Source organism: Chiloscyllium plagiosum, unplaced genomic scaffold, assembly GCF_037043375.1.
Source record: "Chiloscyllium plagiosum isolate Xiang-an unplaced genomic scaffold, Cpla_swu_hap1 HiC_scaffold_12, whole genome shotgun sequence".
In the NCBI taxonomy this organism is placed as follows: Eukaryota; Metazoa; Chordata; class Chondrichthyes; order Orectolobiformes; family Hemiscylliidae; genus Chiloscyllium; species Chiloscyllium plagiosum.
Genome location: NW_028270150.1, coordinates 82,850,118 through 82,867,972, shown reverse-complemented (window position 1 = coordinate 82,867,972; position 17,855 = coordinate 82,850,118). Strand labels below are relative to the sequence as shown.

The window sequence follows — 17,855 nt, the reverse complement described above, 5'->3', positions numbered from 1 at the left end:
ACCCTTCCCCATCACCCTCTGTCTCTTCCTTCAAGCCAGTTCTGTATCCAAATGGCTCCTTCCCCTTGTATTCCATGTGACCTAACCTTGCTAAAAATGTGTTGCTGGAAAAGCGCAGCAGGTCAGGCAGCATCCAGGGAACAGGAGAATCGACGTTTCTCCTGTTCCCTGGATGCTGCCTGACCTTCAGCCATTCCTGAAGAAGGGCTTATGCCCGAAACGTCGATTCTCCTGTTCCCTGGATGCTGCCTGACCTGCTGCGCTTTTCCAGCAACACATTTTCAGCTCTGATCTCCAGCATCTGCAGACCTCACTTTCTCCACCTAACCTTGCTAACCAGTCTACCATGGAGAACCTTACAGAATGCATTACTGAAGTCCATATAGATCACATCCGCCACTCTGCCCTCATCATTCTTCTGCGTTACTTCTTCAAAAAACTCAATCATGTTAGTGAGCTACAATTTCCCATGCACAAGCCATGTTGACTATCGCTAATTAGTCCTTGTTTTTCCAAATAACTGTAAATGATGTCTCTCAAAATACCCTGCAACAACTTGACCGCCACAGTCAGGCTTACTGGTCTGTAGTTCCTTAGTTTTTCCTTACCACCTTTCTTAAATAGTGGCAAGATGCTAGCCAATCTCCAATCTTCTGGCACCTCACCTGTGACTATCGATAATACAATTATCTCAACAAGAAGTCCAGCAATCACTTCCCTTACTTCCCACAGAGTTCTAGGGTACACCTGGTCAGGTCCCAGGGATTTATCCACCTTTAAGCGTTTTCAGCCATCCAGCATTTGCTCCTCTGTTATAAGGGCATTTTTCATGATGTCACCATTTATTTACCAGAGTTCATATCTTCCATATCCTTCTCCACCGTAAAGGATGCAAAATACTTGTTTCGTATCTCTCCCATCTCCTGCGGTTCCACACATAAGTGACCTTACTGATCTTCAAGGAGGCCTCTTCTCTCCCGCGGTATTCTTTTGTCATTTGTATTTATTGTATTTGTAGAATCCCTTTCGATTCTCCCTAACCCTATTTGCCATATGTAACTCATGTCCCCGTTTTGCCCTCCTGATTTCCCTCTTAAGTATACACCTACTGCTTTTATACCTTCCTAGGGATTCACTCGATCCCTGCTATCAATAACCGACATATGTTTCCTTCTTTATCTTGACTAAAACCTCAATTTCTCTTATCATCCAGCATTCACCATACCTTTACTAGCCTTGTCCTTTACCCTAACAGGAACATACTGTCTCTGGACTCTTGTTATCTCATTTTTGAAGACTTCCCATTTTCCAGCCGTCCCTTTACCTGAGAACATTCGCCCTCCCGTCAACTTTAGAAAGTTCTTGCCCAATACTATCAAAATTGGCCTTTCTCCAATTTAGAACTTCAACTTTTAGATCCCATCTATCCTTTCCATCACTATTTTAAAACATTCCTCCCCTAATGACACCTCAGTCACTTGCCCTGCCTTATTTCCCTAGAGAAGATCAAGCTTTGCTCCTTCTCTAGTAGGTACATCCACATACTGAATCAGAAAATTTTCTTGTACATACTTAAATTCCTCTCCATCCAAGCTCTTAATACTATGACAGTCCCAGTCTATGTTTGGAAAGTTGAAATCCCCTACCATTACCACCCTATTATTTTTACAGATAACTGAGATCCTCCTTGCAAATTTGCTTCTCAATTTCCTGCTGACTATTGTGGTCTATAGTACAATCCCAAGACGGTGATCACCCCTTTCTTATTTCTCATTTCCATCCAGATAACTTCCCTGGACATAATCCCAGGTATATGTTCTCTAAATATAGCCATAATGTTATCCCTAATCAAAAATGCCATCCCCAGTCCTTTCTCACCCTCTTTTCTATCCTTCCTGTAGCATCTATAACCCTGGAACATGAAGCTGCCAGACCTGTCCATCCCTGAGCCACTTCTCTACAATCGCTATGATTTCCCAGTCCAAATGCTCCCAATCATGCCCTGAGTTCATCTAACTTTCCTGTTAGGCCTCTTGCATTTCAAAAACGTTTATGAAAGACTTTTTGAAAAATATCTATTTGCAATAATCACTCATACTAAGAAATAAAATGCTATAACAGTGGGAGCAATATTTTTGCAAGGGGTTACACACTGAAATGCAATTTGTTGCTGTGAATGTGTGATTAGAATATTGGAAAGTTGCATCCTATTTTGCTACAATTTTGGAGCCAATTAAACTATTGAATCAAAAACTGAAACTTCTGAAAAATCTCAGCAGGTCTGGCAGCATCTGTGGAGAGAAATCAGAGTAACATTTCAGGTCCAGTGACCCTTCTTCAGAATTTCTGGAAATGCTGTGATTTTCCAACAATTTCGGTTTTTATTTCAAATTTCCAGCATCCGCAGTTCTTCTGTTTTTTTAAAAAAACTATGTAATCAACTTGTACTTCAACACAAACAATGCAAAATTTTTTGTCCCAACTCCATTATCATATTAGATCCAAAACTGAAGATACAAATCCCAACAACCTGACAGACTTATCTGCCACAATAGGCTGAATGTCAATGGAGCATAAAATGCAACTGCACAAAACCCACTCACTTGCACCAAGATGAATAGAACTTTTTGGGAAAGAACAAATAACTCTTAAATGGGGAAAAGATCAACAGCAACACAAATCTGCAACTATGGAATCATACAATAGGTACAGCACAGAAGGAAGCCTGTTGTAACAAAGGAAACAAAGTGCAACCCACTCGCCTGCCTATCTCCTGTAAACTTGACTTGCTTCAATTAAAACATCAATTACCTTTGAAAGCCACAATTCCACCTGCCTCGTGGACACTTTCAGCCGGTGTATTCCAGATCTTAACCACCTATTGCATAACAAACTTTTTCCTCATATCTCCCTGTTGGTTCTTTTGCATGCTATCTTAATTCAGCGCTCTCTAGTTCTCATTCCTTTCAAAGGTCACAAAATAATCTACTTTGTCCAGTTCCCCTAGGATTTTGAACAATAAATCTCTCTTAACCTTCTCTTTTCCAAGGAGAACAGTTCCAGCTTTTCCAATCTATCCACATAACTGAAATTTTTCAAATCTGTAACCATTCTTTCCCATCATATTTGCAAACTATCTAAAGCCTTTTCATTCAAGAGAAAAAGCACTCTAATTCCTCCTCAAATCCTCAAGTACTATCTGGGACTTTTTAAAAAATCTATGTGGTCCAACGAACAACTTAAACTTTCAGAAACCATGGTCAGAAATCAATCTGCATGCAAAATATCCATCAGATTTTTCTCTCCTCTAAAAAGCACCATAGCTAGATTATGTGATAATTTAGCACCGAACACATGCTGCTGTGATTTGTTGCTGCTTTCCAAATCTGAAACCTTCTGGTTTTGAACATGCGGTTAGTTCAATAGCAGTCAGAAAGGAGAGCTCCTTTTTGCCCAGAAACAAAATCGAGAATATCTATGTTATATATGATGATCAAAGTTAAGTTCCTGAATACATTTCCAATATAATATCATTGAGGGAAAACCCAAGCTTAAACCAATTTCAATCACTCTGATACTCAGTATGTGCATGCTTTAGCTGTTATTTGCATCAAAGCATTATTTCTGTTTGTTAGGAATACAGTATTTTAAAATTACTACCATGGGAAGATTGACTACAGGCAGTTCTCTGGAGGAAGAGATATGTTTTAAATGATTCTTTGCACTAAAAAGAGGAAAGAGGGATTTTCTGATACTTGGATTTTCTCCATCGCAGTTCTCTGTCTGTAATATAAGATACAAGTACACCAAATGCATAGATATTGTAACACAAGCAGCTATATTCCTGTGTCTTCATTTCGAATGTACAGTTTTGATTCCTTTAAATAATCACCAAAGAGAGTAAATTCAGGGATGTGTTTCAAGAAGTATACATTTTGCAATAACAATGATAGATTACCAATCAATTACATCTCTTCACATTGTTATAAAGAAGCTCACTTATTTCAGAGATAGCAATTTGACAAGTAACCTTCTCCAATTCAATGAGTTTTTGAACTTGCCTAAAACCACACCATTTTTTCTTGACTGGCTATGATAATATTGAAACCTCAAATATCAATGACTAGCCCAAATTACAGTGGATCTATTGGTAATGCTAGTTAAGAGCATGCACTTTTCCCTAGCCGCTCAGCTTACAGAAGTGGAAACCATGCAATGGCATTGTGATTGACAAGAGAGTTGCAGGAAAAGCAGGCAAGTGGTGAGATAAAGTGTTACAGATGTGCTCGTGGAGGGAACCAGAGATCAACTAGCAGAGACTCTATGATTGACCAGTTGATAGTGAACTATTTATTGGAGACCATATCTCTAGAAGAACAAAGGTTGCAAGGATGCATGGTTACACCACTGCCTGCAAGCTTCCCTCTAAGCCATGCACTATCGTGACTTGGAATTATATTGCTGTTCCTTCAGTGTTGCCGGTTCAAAACTCTGGAACTCCCTCCTTAACAGTACTGTGGGTCTACATATACTAAACAAACTGCAGCTGTTCAAGAAAGCAGCTCTTCACCACTTTAACAGCAACTAGGGGAAAGGCAATGAATTCTGGACCATATCATGTAAACAAACAAACTGAACCAAGTGACGCCATACTCAACAAAGAGGTGAACAGATTGTCCTCTATTGTAACAGGAATGTTTTTTTGTTTTTAAGTATTCCTTTTCTATGCCCTTTTCTGTTTGAAAGATAGGCACTTCTTTGTCTCAAACTGCAAAGTTCAATTAAAAATGAACTACTGCAAATCTTTTAGGATTAGAAAAAGTCCAGGGAAATGGCTCACAACACATGTTCACTCACGTGTCCAACAAAGAGAAAGGTAAGAGGTACAATTACAAATTAGTGACTTAAAATCAAAGATATCAGAACTCGTTTGCATGAATTAGAATCTAGTAAGTCAATGTCCAGTTGAGTAAAGGCAAAATACTGCAGATGCTCTCCATCTGAAACAAAGAGAATGCTGGTTAAACTCAGGACGTCTGGCAGCATCTGTGGACAGCAAAGCAAATTTAAAGTTTGGCATCCGGTATGATGCTTCTTCAGAAATGGAATGTGAGAAAAATGGATAATGGACCTAAGACAGTTTCTAAAGGTATTCAATTAAATATTGAGATTTTGAGGCTGCCAAGTGCCTTAGTAGATAGTGAGGTGTTGTTTCTTGAGCTTGCATTGTGGTTTATTGGAACATGTCAACAGAACCAGGTCAGAAATGTTAACATGAGAGCAAGATGATTTATTGAAATGGCAAGCAACTGAGAGGTTAGGATTATGCCTCTGAACAGACTAAAGCTGTTCTGCTAAGCGGTCACCTAGTCTGTGTTTGGTATCGCCTATGTAAAGGAGAATGTCCAGTTGAGGTTCTTTTGGTTGATGTGCAGAGAAATCCCTCCCATAAGAGAACAAATACAGTTGAATTCCTGGTAATGGTGCAATTGGCTTACTTCACCAGCAAAACACAGGTTTCTTTCTTGAAATCACAATTTATGGAGGCACTGAGATCAGAAACAGACGTCTAAAGCCTGGGGTTGCTGATGCATTAGCTTCTCTTGCTACGAGTAGACAGTAAGTAATATAATTAAAGGTGATTTCAAACAAACCAGTTTCTGAGAGTCATTATTACTAAGTCAAACAATAATGGATAGTTTCTCCTTTGTTTAGGATGGGCTGCAGTAGACATCTTGTTGATGATTCATTTGTGTCACAATCGCTCAAAATTTCTCAGAGCAATCAACTTGCTCATTCTGTGTTCAACAGCGACCATTTTAAAATTTGCCAAAGTCCATGTTACAGAATTTAAAACAAGACAGAAAGGTTATTTTTATAAAGACAATTCAGGATCACTCTCATAATAATCGCATAATACAGTTTGTAGTGGAAATCTGAAACAAATACAGAGAATGCTGGAGAAACTCAATGTCTAGCAGCATATGTAGAGAGAGAAACAGAGTTAATGTTTTGAATCCGGTATGACTCTAAGACCTGCTGAGTTTCTCCAGCATTCTCTGTTTCTTTTCAGGATTTCTCCTTCATGCTCTTTGAGCATTGCATTCCCCCAAACATCAGAGAAAATATGATCTATTTTTATTTTGAAAACATGTTCAAGGAGAACAAAGAAAGTAGAAGTACACATTCATTCTCACTTCCCCGGCTGCAATCTAAAGGTTTACATAAGGGTCTGCATTGTGTATCATTGGACTTCACAGTAACCAAAAAACTGTCAATTTTGCTGTGGTAGACTAAACAGCCTATCTTGTCTGTACACATCCCAATATGCGAATTGGAAATGGAGTCTATCCCGGTCATGGCATTTACTTCCTTGTTAGTAATGTGGTGCCATATTGTCTTGCCTGGTTTTGGTACTAGAGCATTGGGGAGACCTTAATCTTGTCAGGAACTCAAGGACTAGATTTCCTGCCTGATTCATACTACCTTATCAGAGATAAGGCAGGTGGGTTTTTGACTAATTGCTCAAGGTTTGCCCACATCCCCTTCATGGTCTGTTATTGGGCACATCCCATTAAAAACATCTGAGCAGAGTGGCCACATCTTTCCACCACTTGGATCAGTGTTGTTAATTGTGCAGCTAAATACAAGAGTCGAATGCCTACCAGATGGTGAGAAAATGGGGAAACCTTCTGACCCTCCTTCTCACCTGACCACTCCTAAGTACCCCCAGATGTATCCATCCATGTAGACACTGCTTGACTGGCCTCTGGGTTTAAACCAGTTTTAATTTCGATTCTCTCTCTGGTAGACCCATAGCATTTTGGGATTATCATGTTTCCCTGACTTATTTTGGAGAGTCAGAGGCACTTATTCTAAACTGGTCCCATTTCATTTCTGACTTTTCTGCCCTCAAATGCCTGTCCAGCTCCTTCTGCACTACCTAATAACTTAACAGATAACTAAAGTAACTTCTTTACTATACATGTGTCTTTCTGAAACCTTACCTGTTTTTCCTCCAAGGTCGACAAATGGTGTTGATCAGCTAAGCTTTCTGCTCATACAGGAAGGTTATGGCTTTCTCTCAGTTCTAAATTTCTTGCCTGACTTGGGACCTTTTTGCAGGCCCGTTCTGTCCCATAACACTATTTTTAAAAATATTTATTTGTAGGATGTGGGCATCACTGGCTGGGCCACTGAAAGATGCTTTCAAACAGCAAGTTCAGTTATGTGACTGATTCAGATTTAACCACTCGGCGAATGATGTGGGTTTTTGCCGTTCTGGCCAAAATCTACGTTTTTGGGCAGATAATGGAGACTTGTTAGTACTAGGTCAAGCAATAATGGATTATGGTGGTCTCCTTTGTTCAGGACTGACTGAAGTACTCATCTCATTGCTTTGGCTGGAATGTTCAAGCAACACAAATATTGTAATACTCCAACAGGATGATGGAAGCTTTATTTGTCCTTTTGTAACTGTGGGAAGTACCTGGAAGCAGTCAACCTGTTCGTTCTGCGTTTTAAAACTTTTAAATATGGCAAGAGTCCATTTTAAAAAAGTAATTTAATTGAGATAATTTCATTTCTTAAAGACAATTTAGGATATTTCTCTTTCTGCCCTCTAGGAATTAGAGTGTGCGAGGTCTTACATATCATCTAATGGCTATACTCAATGTAGTTGAGTTACATTAGATGAAGATTTTCCCTTCTGGTTGCAGACTTTACTTTGTTCCAGACCAACCTTGACTGAAAGAACCTGCAAGAAAGTTGTATTTTCACACTAGGAAAATGATTTAGATGAGGAAGGCTAAATCAACTGCCTAATGTGAAAACTTGGAAAATTCACAGTCCAGACATTTCACCTCAGGGAAAGCCATATCCACCTTATTAAAAAAATAAACAAAGGTATTTATCCTTGACTAAAAGTTTAGAAAACATTGAAAACAGTTCAGTGTAATAACCTCACACCTAGCATTATTGATCTGAAATTGAGTAACATATTTGAATTTGTTTTCAATCTAACAAAATACGTTGACTACATTTTAATAATTGAAGTTCTTTTTTCTCACTTGAAACAATTCCAGGGAAATGCATAAACCTGACAATTACACTACGGACCCTTAAGGCATTAGATTTGGAGTTGTTCCACACAAAATCAACACTAGAAAAATAATGTTAAATGATAAAACAATAGCTATCGCAACACCCCCCCACCCCCCCCCCCCGATTCATTATAAATGCTCTTAGACAGCAATAAAAACTTACAGTTTGTGATTTCTTCTTTTTCTTTTTTATTGCTCTGAAGAAACCCTTGCCCTTCTCCTTCGTTTGTTCCGGGGGATTTATGTTAAGATTCTCTGTACTTTTCCTGAAATTGAGAACAATACGTTCATCTCTACAGTTATGAGAAACTTAATGACATCTGTATAAATTGGACAAATGTCCAGACATTGTTAGTTTTGGAGATGCTAGACTGACAGTAAATTTTAAGAATTAACTAGGATGAAATTGGTCTTCACTAGCAGTACAAAATGGGCTCATAATAAATCAGCAGCTTATTTTTCAATGTACATTATTTTCTTGCATAGAATGATAGTTCACAGTTTTTTGTGAAGAGTTATATTGGCCCAGTGGTTAGCACTGCTGCCTCACAGCTCCTGGGATTCCAGACTTGTGTGGAGTTTGCATGTTCTCCCTGTATGTGTGGGTTCCCCCAGGTGTTCCAGTTTCCTTCCACATTTCAAATATATATAGGTTAGGTGGAGTGGCCACATTTTATTGTCCATAGTGGCCAGGCACATGCAGGCTTGTGTTTTCAAATAAACCTGTTGGACTATAGCCTGGTGTTGTGAGATTTTTGACTTTGTCCACCCCAATCCAACACTGGCACCTCCACACGATAGAGAGATTAGCTGTGATAAGTATGGGGATAGGGTAGGATGGGGATAGGATGCTCTTTGGAGGGTTGGTGTAGACTTGATGACCGAATGGCCTCTTTCCACAACAGGGATCCTATGATTCCAACTTTCGCAAACCTTCTTCCTAATATCGCAGCTGCTTTTGCTTATTGTGAAATTACTAATCTTGGTAATCATTTATTAATACACGAAAGAAAGAAACAAGGAAAAGGGGCCAAAGAGGCAACTTTTTCACACAGAGGATGGTGCGTGTACTGAATGAGCTGCCAGAGGAAGTGGTGGAGGCTGTATAATTACAGCATTTAAAAGGCATTTGGATGGATATATGAATAGGAAAGGGTTAGAGGGATATGGGCCAAGTGTTGGCAAATGGGACTAGATTAGGTTAGGATACCTGGTCAGCATGGACAAGTTGGACCGAAGGGTCTGTTTCCATGCTGTACATCTCTACAACTCTATGACTTGGTTGCCAACTTGCTATGAACCCATTTTGTGCTGTTGCCATTGTGTGTTTACCCAAAAGCTTTTCTCCTCTGAATAATCAAATTGCTTTGTTTGTATTTCCACAATAAAAAACCATGAGATGGTAGATTTAGATTAATTCTTATTTTACAACTAGTCATATCAGTTCAGTGTACTAACCCTATGATCCTTTCTTGCATCCTTCCTGATATTAACATTAATGACAGAGTGGAAGTTTGATAAGGAAAATCAGTATACCATGAAATGGCTTATAATACAGGGGTCTTGTGACTTTCAAAACCAAAAGAGAATCTGATACAAATGGCATGCGAATTACATGCGAAATTAGCAAATGACCTTGTGCTAAGTTCAAATGAACAAAGCTCATATGCTAAATGGATTCGCCCTGCTTATCTGCTTAACTTTGACAGAAAACCTGCAGAACCCTCGGAAAATACTGTACCGTAAATGGCATTGTATAGTTACTGAATAATTTCCAGGAATGTTCTCCTGCAATTATGACAACCAATTGAAAAAGACTGAAGGGAGTAGAAGTTTTCTGTCTAGACTAGTTGCCACTTTCTGCAGTTTTCAGCTCAGCTCAACCCAAACCGACAATCACAAGTCACTTTATCGTATTAAAAGGAAATACTTTTCTTAAATTCTGCTTCAATTCCACATAGCTGTTCGATTTCAGGAAGGAGGCACTGAATAAATAAGCAGGCGCAGACAGAATGGACTGAAATTAACAGTCAGGAATCACTTTTTTGTTGAAACAGACTACAGTACTACATCATCCAGCTATAACATTTCACTTCTCGCTTGGACCCTGACATTGACATTATATCAGATTTCTACAGTATAAGTAGTTCTCAATTATCTCCAAATATAACCTTGAACAAAATAGGAAATTAAATGAAAATACTCAGGACAATACAAAGGCTTTCTCTTCCATTGCCAGTATGAGAGTCTGTCAAATTCTGGTTTTGTGTGTCTGTACAATTACCGCATATACTTGAGTAATAGTCGATGTAAAAGTTGATCCCCCGCTTTTGGCTGAAAAATCTGAAGTTCTTCATATATCTCAAGTAAAAGTCAACCCTAGTTCTTCACAGATAGCAAATCAACATTTTTGAGTTAGTGTGCTGGTCATACCGCTCCACTCTGGGTCTTAAAGTCCACCAGCTGTCAATCTCCACTCTGGGTTTTCAGAATTACCATAATTCATTGTGTTTTTTTTTTCTTTATTTGTTCAGAGATGAACTGGGCTTCTGCTAATGTTATGGTATGAATTTTGAAGGGCATGAATTTCAGCCACTCAAAAGTAGTATCCATGTAATAATCAACGCCATAAATTTAACTTTGAAAAGTAGTCAACAATTTGACTATTACTCGGGTATAGCTGGTATAATAAAACTGCCTAATCTCAAAAAGAGAATTTATTCTTTGGAATCACTTTCCCAAGCAAATAATATTACAGCTTATTTAATAAATGTCTGACTGTTCTATTATAGCAGAAGAACAACCTAAATAGGTGAGGCCATGTAGTCCCTTCTCTCCCCCTCAGTCATTTTCAATTGGCTGTCATAATTGCCATTCAAGATGATCAAGCTTTCTCTGATTATGGCCTTAACTTGACTCTCTTGTCTGACCCCATATTGTTCCACCTCTTTTGTAAATTTATTCAATGACCAAACCTCAGTGCTCTTTAAGGTTTGAAGATTAATGATTTGAAGATTAATGATTTATTGAGAGAAGAAATTCCTCTTCATCCCAGTCTTAAATGGAAGATACATTGGTAGGGTGGGGGTGCCTTGGTAAGAATGTGGACTAGCAATCCAGAAATCAAGGTTAATATTTTGGAGATAGTCCACCCTGGCAGATGTTGAAATTTGAATTCATTAAAATCTGGAATCAAAAGCTAGTTTTCTACTGACCATGTAACCATTATCCACTGTCATTAAAAATAATCCATCTGATTCACTAATGTCCTTGAGGGAAGGAAAACTGTTAACGTTATCCAGTCTGGTGCACGTGACTCCAGACTCTCTGCAACATGGTTGACTGAAATGCTGTTTGGGCAATAAATGTTGGCTTAGCCACTGATGCCCACGTTCAATGACACTGTGATCTATGTTCTAGATTCCTCCAAAGAAACATCCTCCCTGCACTTATTCTTTCAAAGCCGCTCAGATTACCTCTCATTTTTCTAAACTCCAATGAACACAGGCCCAACATTTGCTGAACATTTTCTCATGTCACTCCTTAAATAAGTACACTGCACCCTTGGCATGGTCTAATTAATGATTTGTATAGTTTTGGCAAAATTTCTTGTTCTGGATAGTCATAAATGGCCTGAAAAATGCTCAGATTATCTCAAAAGTATTTCAAAATTTACAGCAACAGGTGAAGTTAGCTCTTTCACACTGCTATGCAATAGCAACAAATGGTATTTTCCATTAATAGAATGCTGTTGTTAAACTGAACAGATTTTCTTGCTATCACACAAATAACTAACACGATGCCTGAATTTCAGTGCATAGGCTGTGCTTTCCAATGACTGGCAAATTGTATCAAATAGCACGTCCCTTCAACTGTTCACAATAGACTCTGCACAATCAGCCTGTGCTTGCAAAACTCAGATTGTAATGTTGAACATTAAATTTGATTCCATGATTGAATTCTTGCTGAATCACCCTATGTTTAATAAGAATTACACGAACCAATTTAAGATGATCAGTTGGGCTTGCAATATGGCTCACTAATGCCTACTCAAAGCTACATATTTTCATACACAGGTTCCTCTGTAAGGCAAATGGAACTTATCTATTTTACTTTTTAAAATTAAACAAGAGCATGGAGAACAAAAGTTCCCCTTGTGCATTGTCTGTGTGTCAGCCAGAATCACCTTGCAAATAAATCAGCACCCTTCTCTGACAAAGCATTAATTATTGCTCCCATTGAAATTTGGTATTCTTGCATCTATTTGGATGAGTGTAAGACAAAAATTAAGATAGCAAGTTTCTTTTCTCAGCATAACTAAGTTTTCTAATATGAAGACATTAAACTTAGGATTAACATTAAAACTTAACCTCTTCAATTGTAATGTGCATTTATAAAGTCCTTGTGTGCAGGAAGCTGTTTAATTCTCTTACTAATTCCACACACTTCAACACATAATTCTGTATCCACTTTGCATCCATTACTTTATTTAAAATTTTCTTCCTTTCCAGCGGCTGCAGAAATTCAGTCAATATTCCGGAGAGGCATCACATTTACTTTCTGCATGTGTGCACTGCCTTTTAAGTTCTGTCAATGTACATAGAAACAAGGTGGAAGATAGTGTTTACTTACCAAAGATCGAAAGATGTATGTCTTTTGGAGTGTTTTGACTTGGAGTTACCGGTCATTGACACATTAATTGGACCTCTCTCACCGAATGTGCCCTCCAATGAAGAATAGTCTGGTCAAACAATAACATTATTAAATATTGCATTACCATCTTGTCCAGTGATCAATGTCAAGTGACTCATGTGCCCTCTCTTACCTTCATAATAGCTTCGTACTCGTCTATCCCTGGGCATTGTATCAGAAAACACATACTTATTTTCTTTTGTGGATAGACCATCTTCTAAGTGAATGTCATGATATCCTCCAGGCTAAAAAGCAAGCATATTAGAGTATAGTTACGTCTTGCAAATACAATAGGTCAGAATCTGATTGTGGTGTCGAGAAGAAATTCAGGCATCATGGATAAATCTCTTTTAAAAGCACAAGTATCTTGTAATATTTCAGTTCATTTTTTAAAAAAATACTGCTTATTCTAGGTTGCACTAGACTTCAGGAATGAATCATTTAGATTGCATTGACTAGATCACATACCATAATTTGCAGAAATAACGAAAAGTGGAATTTACATACTAAATTCTCTGTCAATTTAAAAGCAGAAATATAATTTGGAACATTAGACTTGCATAGGCTTAAATCGCAGCACATTTGTTTACAAATTCAACAATGAAATATCAGAATTAGTCTGTACACTCTAAAGCAATATTATTATGCACACAATTTTACTTTTCACAGAAAATAATGTTATATGATCTTTGCAGAATGAGTTTCTTGAAAAAAACCCTACTGTGAAACAAATATTCTGGAATGCTCCAAAAGCTCTAAAACAAATTCACAGAATCAAAGAATGCCTACAGTGTGTAAGTAGGCCATTCAGCCTACTGACTCCACACCAATCCTCCAAAGAACATTCCAGGCAGACCCACTCTGTAACACTCCATTTTCCAAGGCTAATCCACATAGCCTATACCTACCAGGACACGACGGGCAATTTAGCATGGCCAATCCTGCACATCTTTGGACTGTGGGAGGAAACCGAACACCTGGAGGTAACCCATGCAGACATGGGGAGAATGTGTGCAAACTCCACACAGACAGTCGTCTGAGGGTGGAATCAAACTCTGTTGCCTGGCACTGTCAGACAGCAATGCTAACCACTTCGCCATCCTAGGAATTCACTAAGACGCGATTCTGCAGATAAATTTCCAGCTTTGAAGTTACATTTTCTTTGTGTACGTAACTATCAACTGTGATCAAAATTCACTCAAAGACTGTTTTTCATCATTGCTCATGCTATTACGGAGATAGAAAAATTGGAAATGAAACTCCCTCAGATGAGACACCCAGATACCACCTTGGTGTTCCATACCTTGCCAATCCCATGCTCGCAGAAAACAGTTTCCTATCTCCCTCAGTTCTATTATAATCACAAAAATTCCTCTCACCATCCCAGCACAGCCTTCCATATTACATCAATACCCACTGTTAACGGTTCTTTTGAACATTTTTTCCAATGCCAGATATTCCACCTTTCTAACTGTTTGAATACCATTTAATTTGGTTAACACAAAACATTATGCACACACATGAAGGAACATAACTGGGCCAATATTGTGCATGTTTTATTAAATAAAATCATCAAATAAATTTCCAAATCACAATATAAGTCCCAGCCGCTGTTTATGAATAAAATCTATTTCAATCATGTGTGTTGATAAATTGGTATTAAGTAGCATAATCTCCCATCAGAGATAATGTAAATAAAACACCAAGGCAAATATAAAACAGCAAATTTCTCACTACTTCTGATGACAAGATGGATGACCCAAGAACATAGATCAGCAGTAGCTATTTAGTCCCATGTGCTTACTCCACCATTCAATTAGTCTGTGGCTGAAATCTGTACCTTCAATTCACTTACACACATTACTTCCACAATCTCAAAATCTTTACCCAACAAATTTTAATTGATCGTAATCTTGAAAACATTAATTGTCCTAGCATCCAAAACGATTTGTGCTAGAAAAATTCAAATAGTTAGTTACTACTACCCTTTGTGTGCGCAAATAATAAAAAAAGCTAAAAATGCTTTACAGAAATGTGATCGAGCAAAATATGGCAGTGTATCAAATATTAGGTCAGATAATCAAAATATTAGGTAATGAGACACATTTGAAGAACATTCCTGAAAGAGGCTGAAATGTTGAGGAAAGGAATTCCAGACTTTGGGCCATGGTAGCTGAAGACATAGCTGCCATAGGAAAACATCTAAAATTAGGGATTCCCAAGGGGCTAGAATTGGAGGAGTTGAAAGTTATAACTCTGAAAGAAACGAGAGTAATAGGGAAGGTGAGGCCATGGCGGAATTTGTATACAAGAATGATCATTTCTGTATTGAAACAATGCTGAACCAGAAGCAAATGTCAGCCAGTGAGCACATGGGTGATGGCTAAACAGAACTAGGCCAGATTAGAACATGAACAGCAGTATCAGGTGGCATCAATTTCATGAAGTGTAGAAAAGGAGTCAGCAGTGTGACAGCAAGTAAGAAACAAAGTGCAGTGAAGTGTAATGTAGACCACCATGAAGTTGGTGCAATGCGAGAAATGTGCTCCTTTTTCTACATTTCTTAAGCAACCAGTAGCTGTCGAAACACCATGATTGTGAGTCTGTGGGTTCAGAGCATTCTGAAAAAAAAATCGAAGTGTGGTAGAACAAAGCCTGAAGACTGGAGGTTGGCAAACATTGTGCCACTGTTTAAGAAGGGCGGTAAAGATAAGCCAGGGAACTATAGACTGGTGAGGCTGACCTCAGTGGTGGGCAAGTTGTAGGAGGGAATCCTGAGGGACAGGATGTACATGTATTTGAAAAGACAAGGACTGACTCGGGATAGTCAACATGGCTTTGTGCATGGGAAATCATGTCTCACAAACTTGACTGAGTTTTTTTGAAGAAGTAACAAAGATGATTGATGAGGGCAGAGCAGTAGATGTGATCTATATGGACGACAAGGTTCTCCATGGGAGACTGATTAGCAAGGTTAGATCTCATGGAATACAGGGAGAACTAGCCATTTGGATACAGAACTGGCTCAAAGGTAGAAGACAGAGGGTGAAGGTGGAGGGTTGTTTTTCAGACTGGAGGCCTGTGACCAGTGGAGTGCCACAAGGATCGGTGTTGGGTCCTCTACTTTTTGTCATTTACATAAATGATTTAGATGCGAGCATAAGAGGTACAGTTAGTAAGTTTGCAGATGACACCAAAATTGGAGATGTAGTGGACAGTGAAGAGGGTTATCTCAGATTACAACAGGATCTGGACCAGATGGGTCAATGGGCTGAGAAGTGGCAGATGAAGTTTAATTCAGATAAATGCGAGGTGCTGCATTTTGGGAAAGCAAATCGTAGCAGGACTTATACACTTAATGGTAAGGTCCTAGGGAGTGTTGCTGAATGAAGAGACCTTGAAGTGCAGGTTCATAGCTCCTTGAAAGTGGAGTCGCAGGTAGATAGGATAGTGAAGGTGACGTTTGGTATGCTTTCCTTTATTGGTCAGAGTATTGAGTACAGGAGTTGGGAGGTCATGTTGCGGCTGTACAGGACATTGGTTAAGCCACTGTTGGAATATTGCATGCAATTCTGGTCTCCTTCCTATCGGAAAGATGTTGTGAAACTTGAAAGGGTTCAGAAAAGATTTACAAGGATGTTGCCAGGGTTGGAGGATTTGAGCTACAGGGAGAGGCTGAACAGGCTGGGGTTGTTTTCCCTGTAGCGTCGGAGGCTGAGGGGTGACATTATAGAGGTTTATAAAATTATGAGGAGCATGGATAGGATAAATAGGCAAAGTCTTTTCCCTGGGGTCGGGGAGTACAGAACTAGAGGGCATAGGTTTAGGGTGAGAGGGGAAAGATATAAAAGAGACCTAAGGGGCAACTTTTTCAGCATAGGGTGGTACGAGTATGGAATGAGCTGCCAGAGGATGTGGTGGAGGCTGGTACAATTGCAACATTTAAGAGGCATTTGGATGGGTATATGAATAAGAAGGGTTTGGAGGGATATGGGTCAGGTGCTGGCAGCTGGGACGAGATTGGGTTGAGATAGTTGGTCGGATGGATGGGTTGGACCAAAGCGTCTGTTTCCATGCTGTACATCTCTATGACTCTAAGTGGTGAGCATTGCATCTTTGTCTCTTAACGAAACAGGGAATTTTAATTGTGGATAGTATAATATTAATCAAAATAACTAGAATATAAACACAAGAAGGTATTAATTAAAAATTTTGAAAGTAATTAATTCACTACAATAAAGAAGCTACGGCAGGTAATGTGCTGCAGCTGTATTATGTGGCTGCTGGTGGGATCTTTTCCTTGGGGTCGGGAAAAGGTTTAGGGTGAGAGGGGAAAGATATAAAAGACACCTAAGGGGCAACTTTTTCAGCATAGGGTGGTATGAGTATGGAATGAGCTGCCAGAATGGAATGGGCGGCACGGTGGCACAGTGGTTAGCACTGCTGCCTCACAGCGCCAGAGATCCGGGTTCAATTCCCGCCTCAGGCGACTGACTGTGTGGAGTTTGCATGTTCTCCCCGTGTCTGCGTGGGTTTCCTCCGGGTGCTCTGGTTTTCTCCCACAGTCCAAAGATGTGCAGGTCAGGTGAATTGGCCATGCTAAATTGCCCGTAAGGGGTAAATGTAGGGATATAGGTGGGTTGCGCTTCGGCGGGTCGGTGTGGACTTGTTGGGCCGAAGGGCCTGTTTCCACACTGTAATGTAATGTAATCTAATCTCTGGCTTTTCCAGCTAAAGTAAAGGTAAAGTTGCCATAATCTTACCAGACCATCATCAGAGAGAGATGACTGGTGATGGTTTGACCTGAGGATCATCATGCCCCAAATGATTATAGAGGTTGAGAAGGAGAATCCTACGTGGCGATCTTAGCCGATGCTGGCATCACTCTGCATTGTAAATCAGCCATTCGGCCAACTGAGCCAACAAACTCCCACAGCAAAATTATCTACAGCTCGTGACTTCAGTTCAGTTAATGAGATGGAGATCAAGCTTCAGACATTGCAATGTCTCAGCGAGGGAACAGTTACCTGATACTTTGGTTTAGAAGGCATTCTCAGGCTA

General features: G+C 39.2%; 2 protein-coding genes across 6 annotated transcripts in view; one reads left to right on the top strand and one right to left on the bottom strand.

Annotated features, from left to right (window-relative positions):
* Window positions 1-17,855, bottom strand: part of LOC122554982 (cyclin-dependent kinase-like 5) — a 155,766-nt gene that overhangs the window by 9,951 nt on the left and 127,960 nt on the right. For 2 of the 3 annotated variants that reach the window (XM_043700476.2, XM_043700474.2), the window contains exons 14-17: window positions 12,928-13,039; window positions 12,735-12,843; window positions 8,266-8,368; window positions 3,661-3,783 (exon numbers count right to left, since the gene is read on the bottom strand). In XM_043700476.2, coding sequence (XP_043556411.1) covers window positions 3,661-3,783; window positions 8,266-8,368; window positions 12,735-12,843; window positions 12,928-13,039 — 447 coding nt within the window. The remainder of the gene's footprint in view (window positions 1-3,660; window positions 3,784-8,265; window positions 8,369-12,734; window positions 12,844-12,927; window positions 13,040-17,855) is intronic. The other variant, XM_087992991.1, reaches the window with a different exon arrangement.
* Window positions 1-17,855, top strand: part of LOC122554983 (retinoschisin) — a 74,548-nt gene that overhangs the window by 21,975 nt on the left and 34,718 nt on the right. The window lies entirely within an intron of this gene.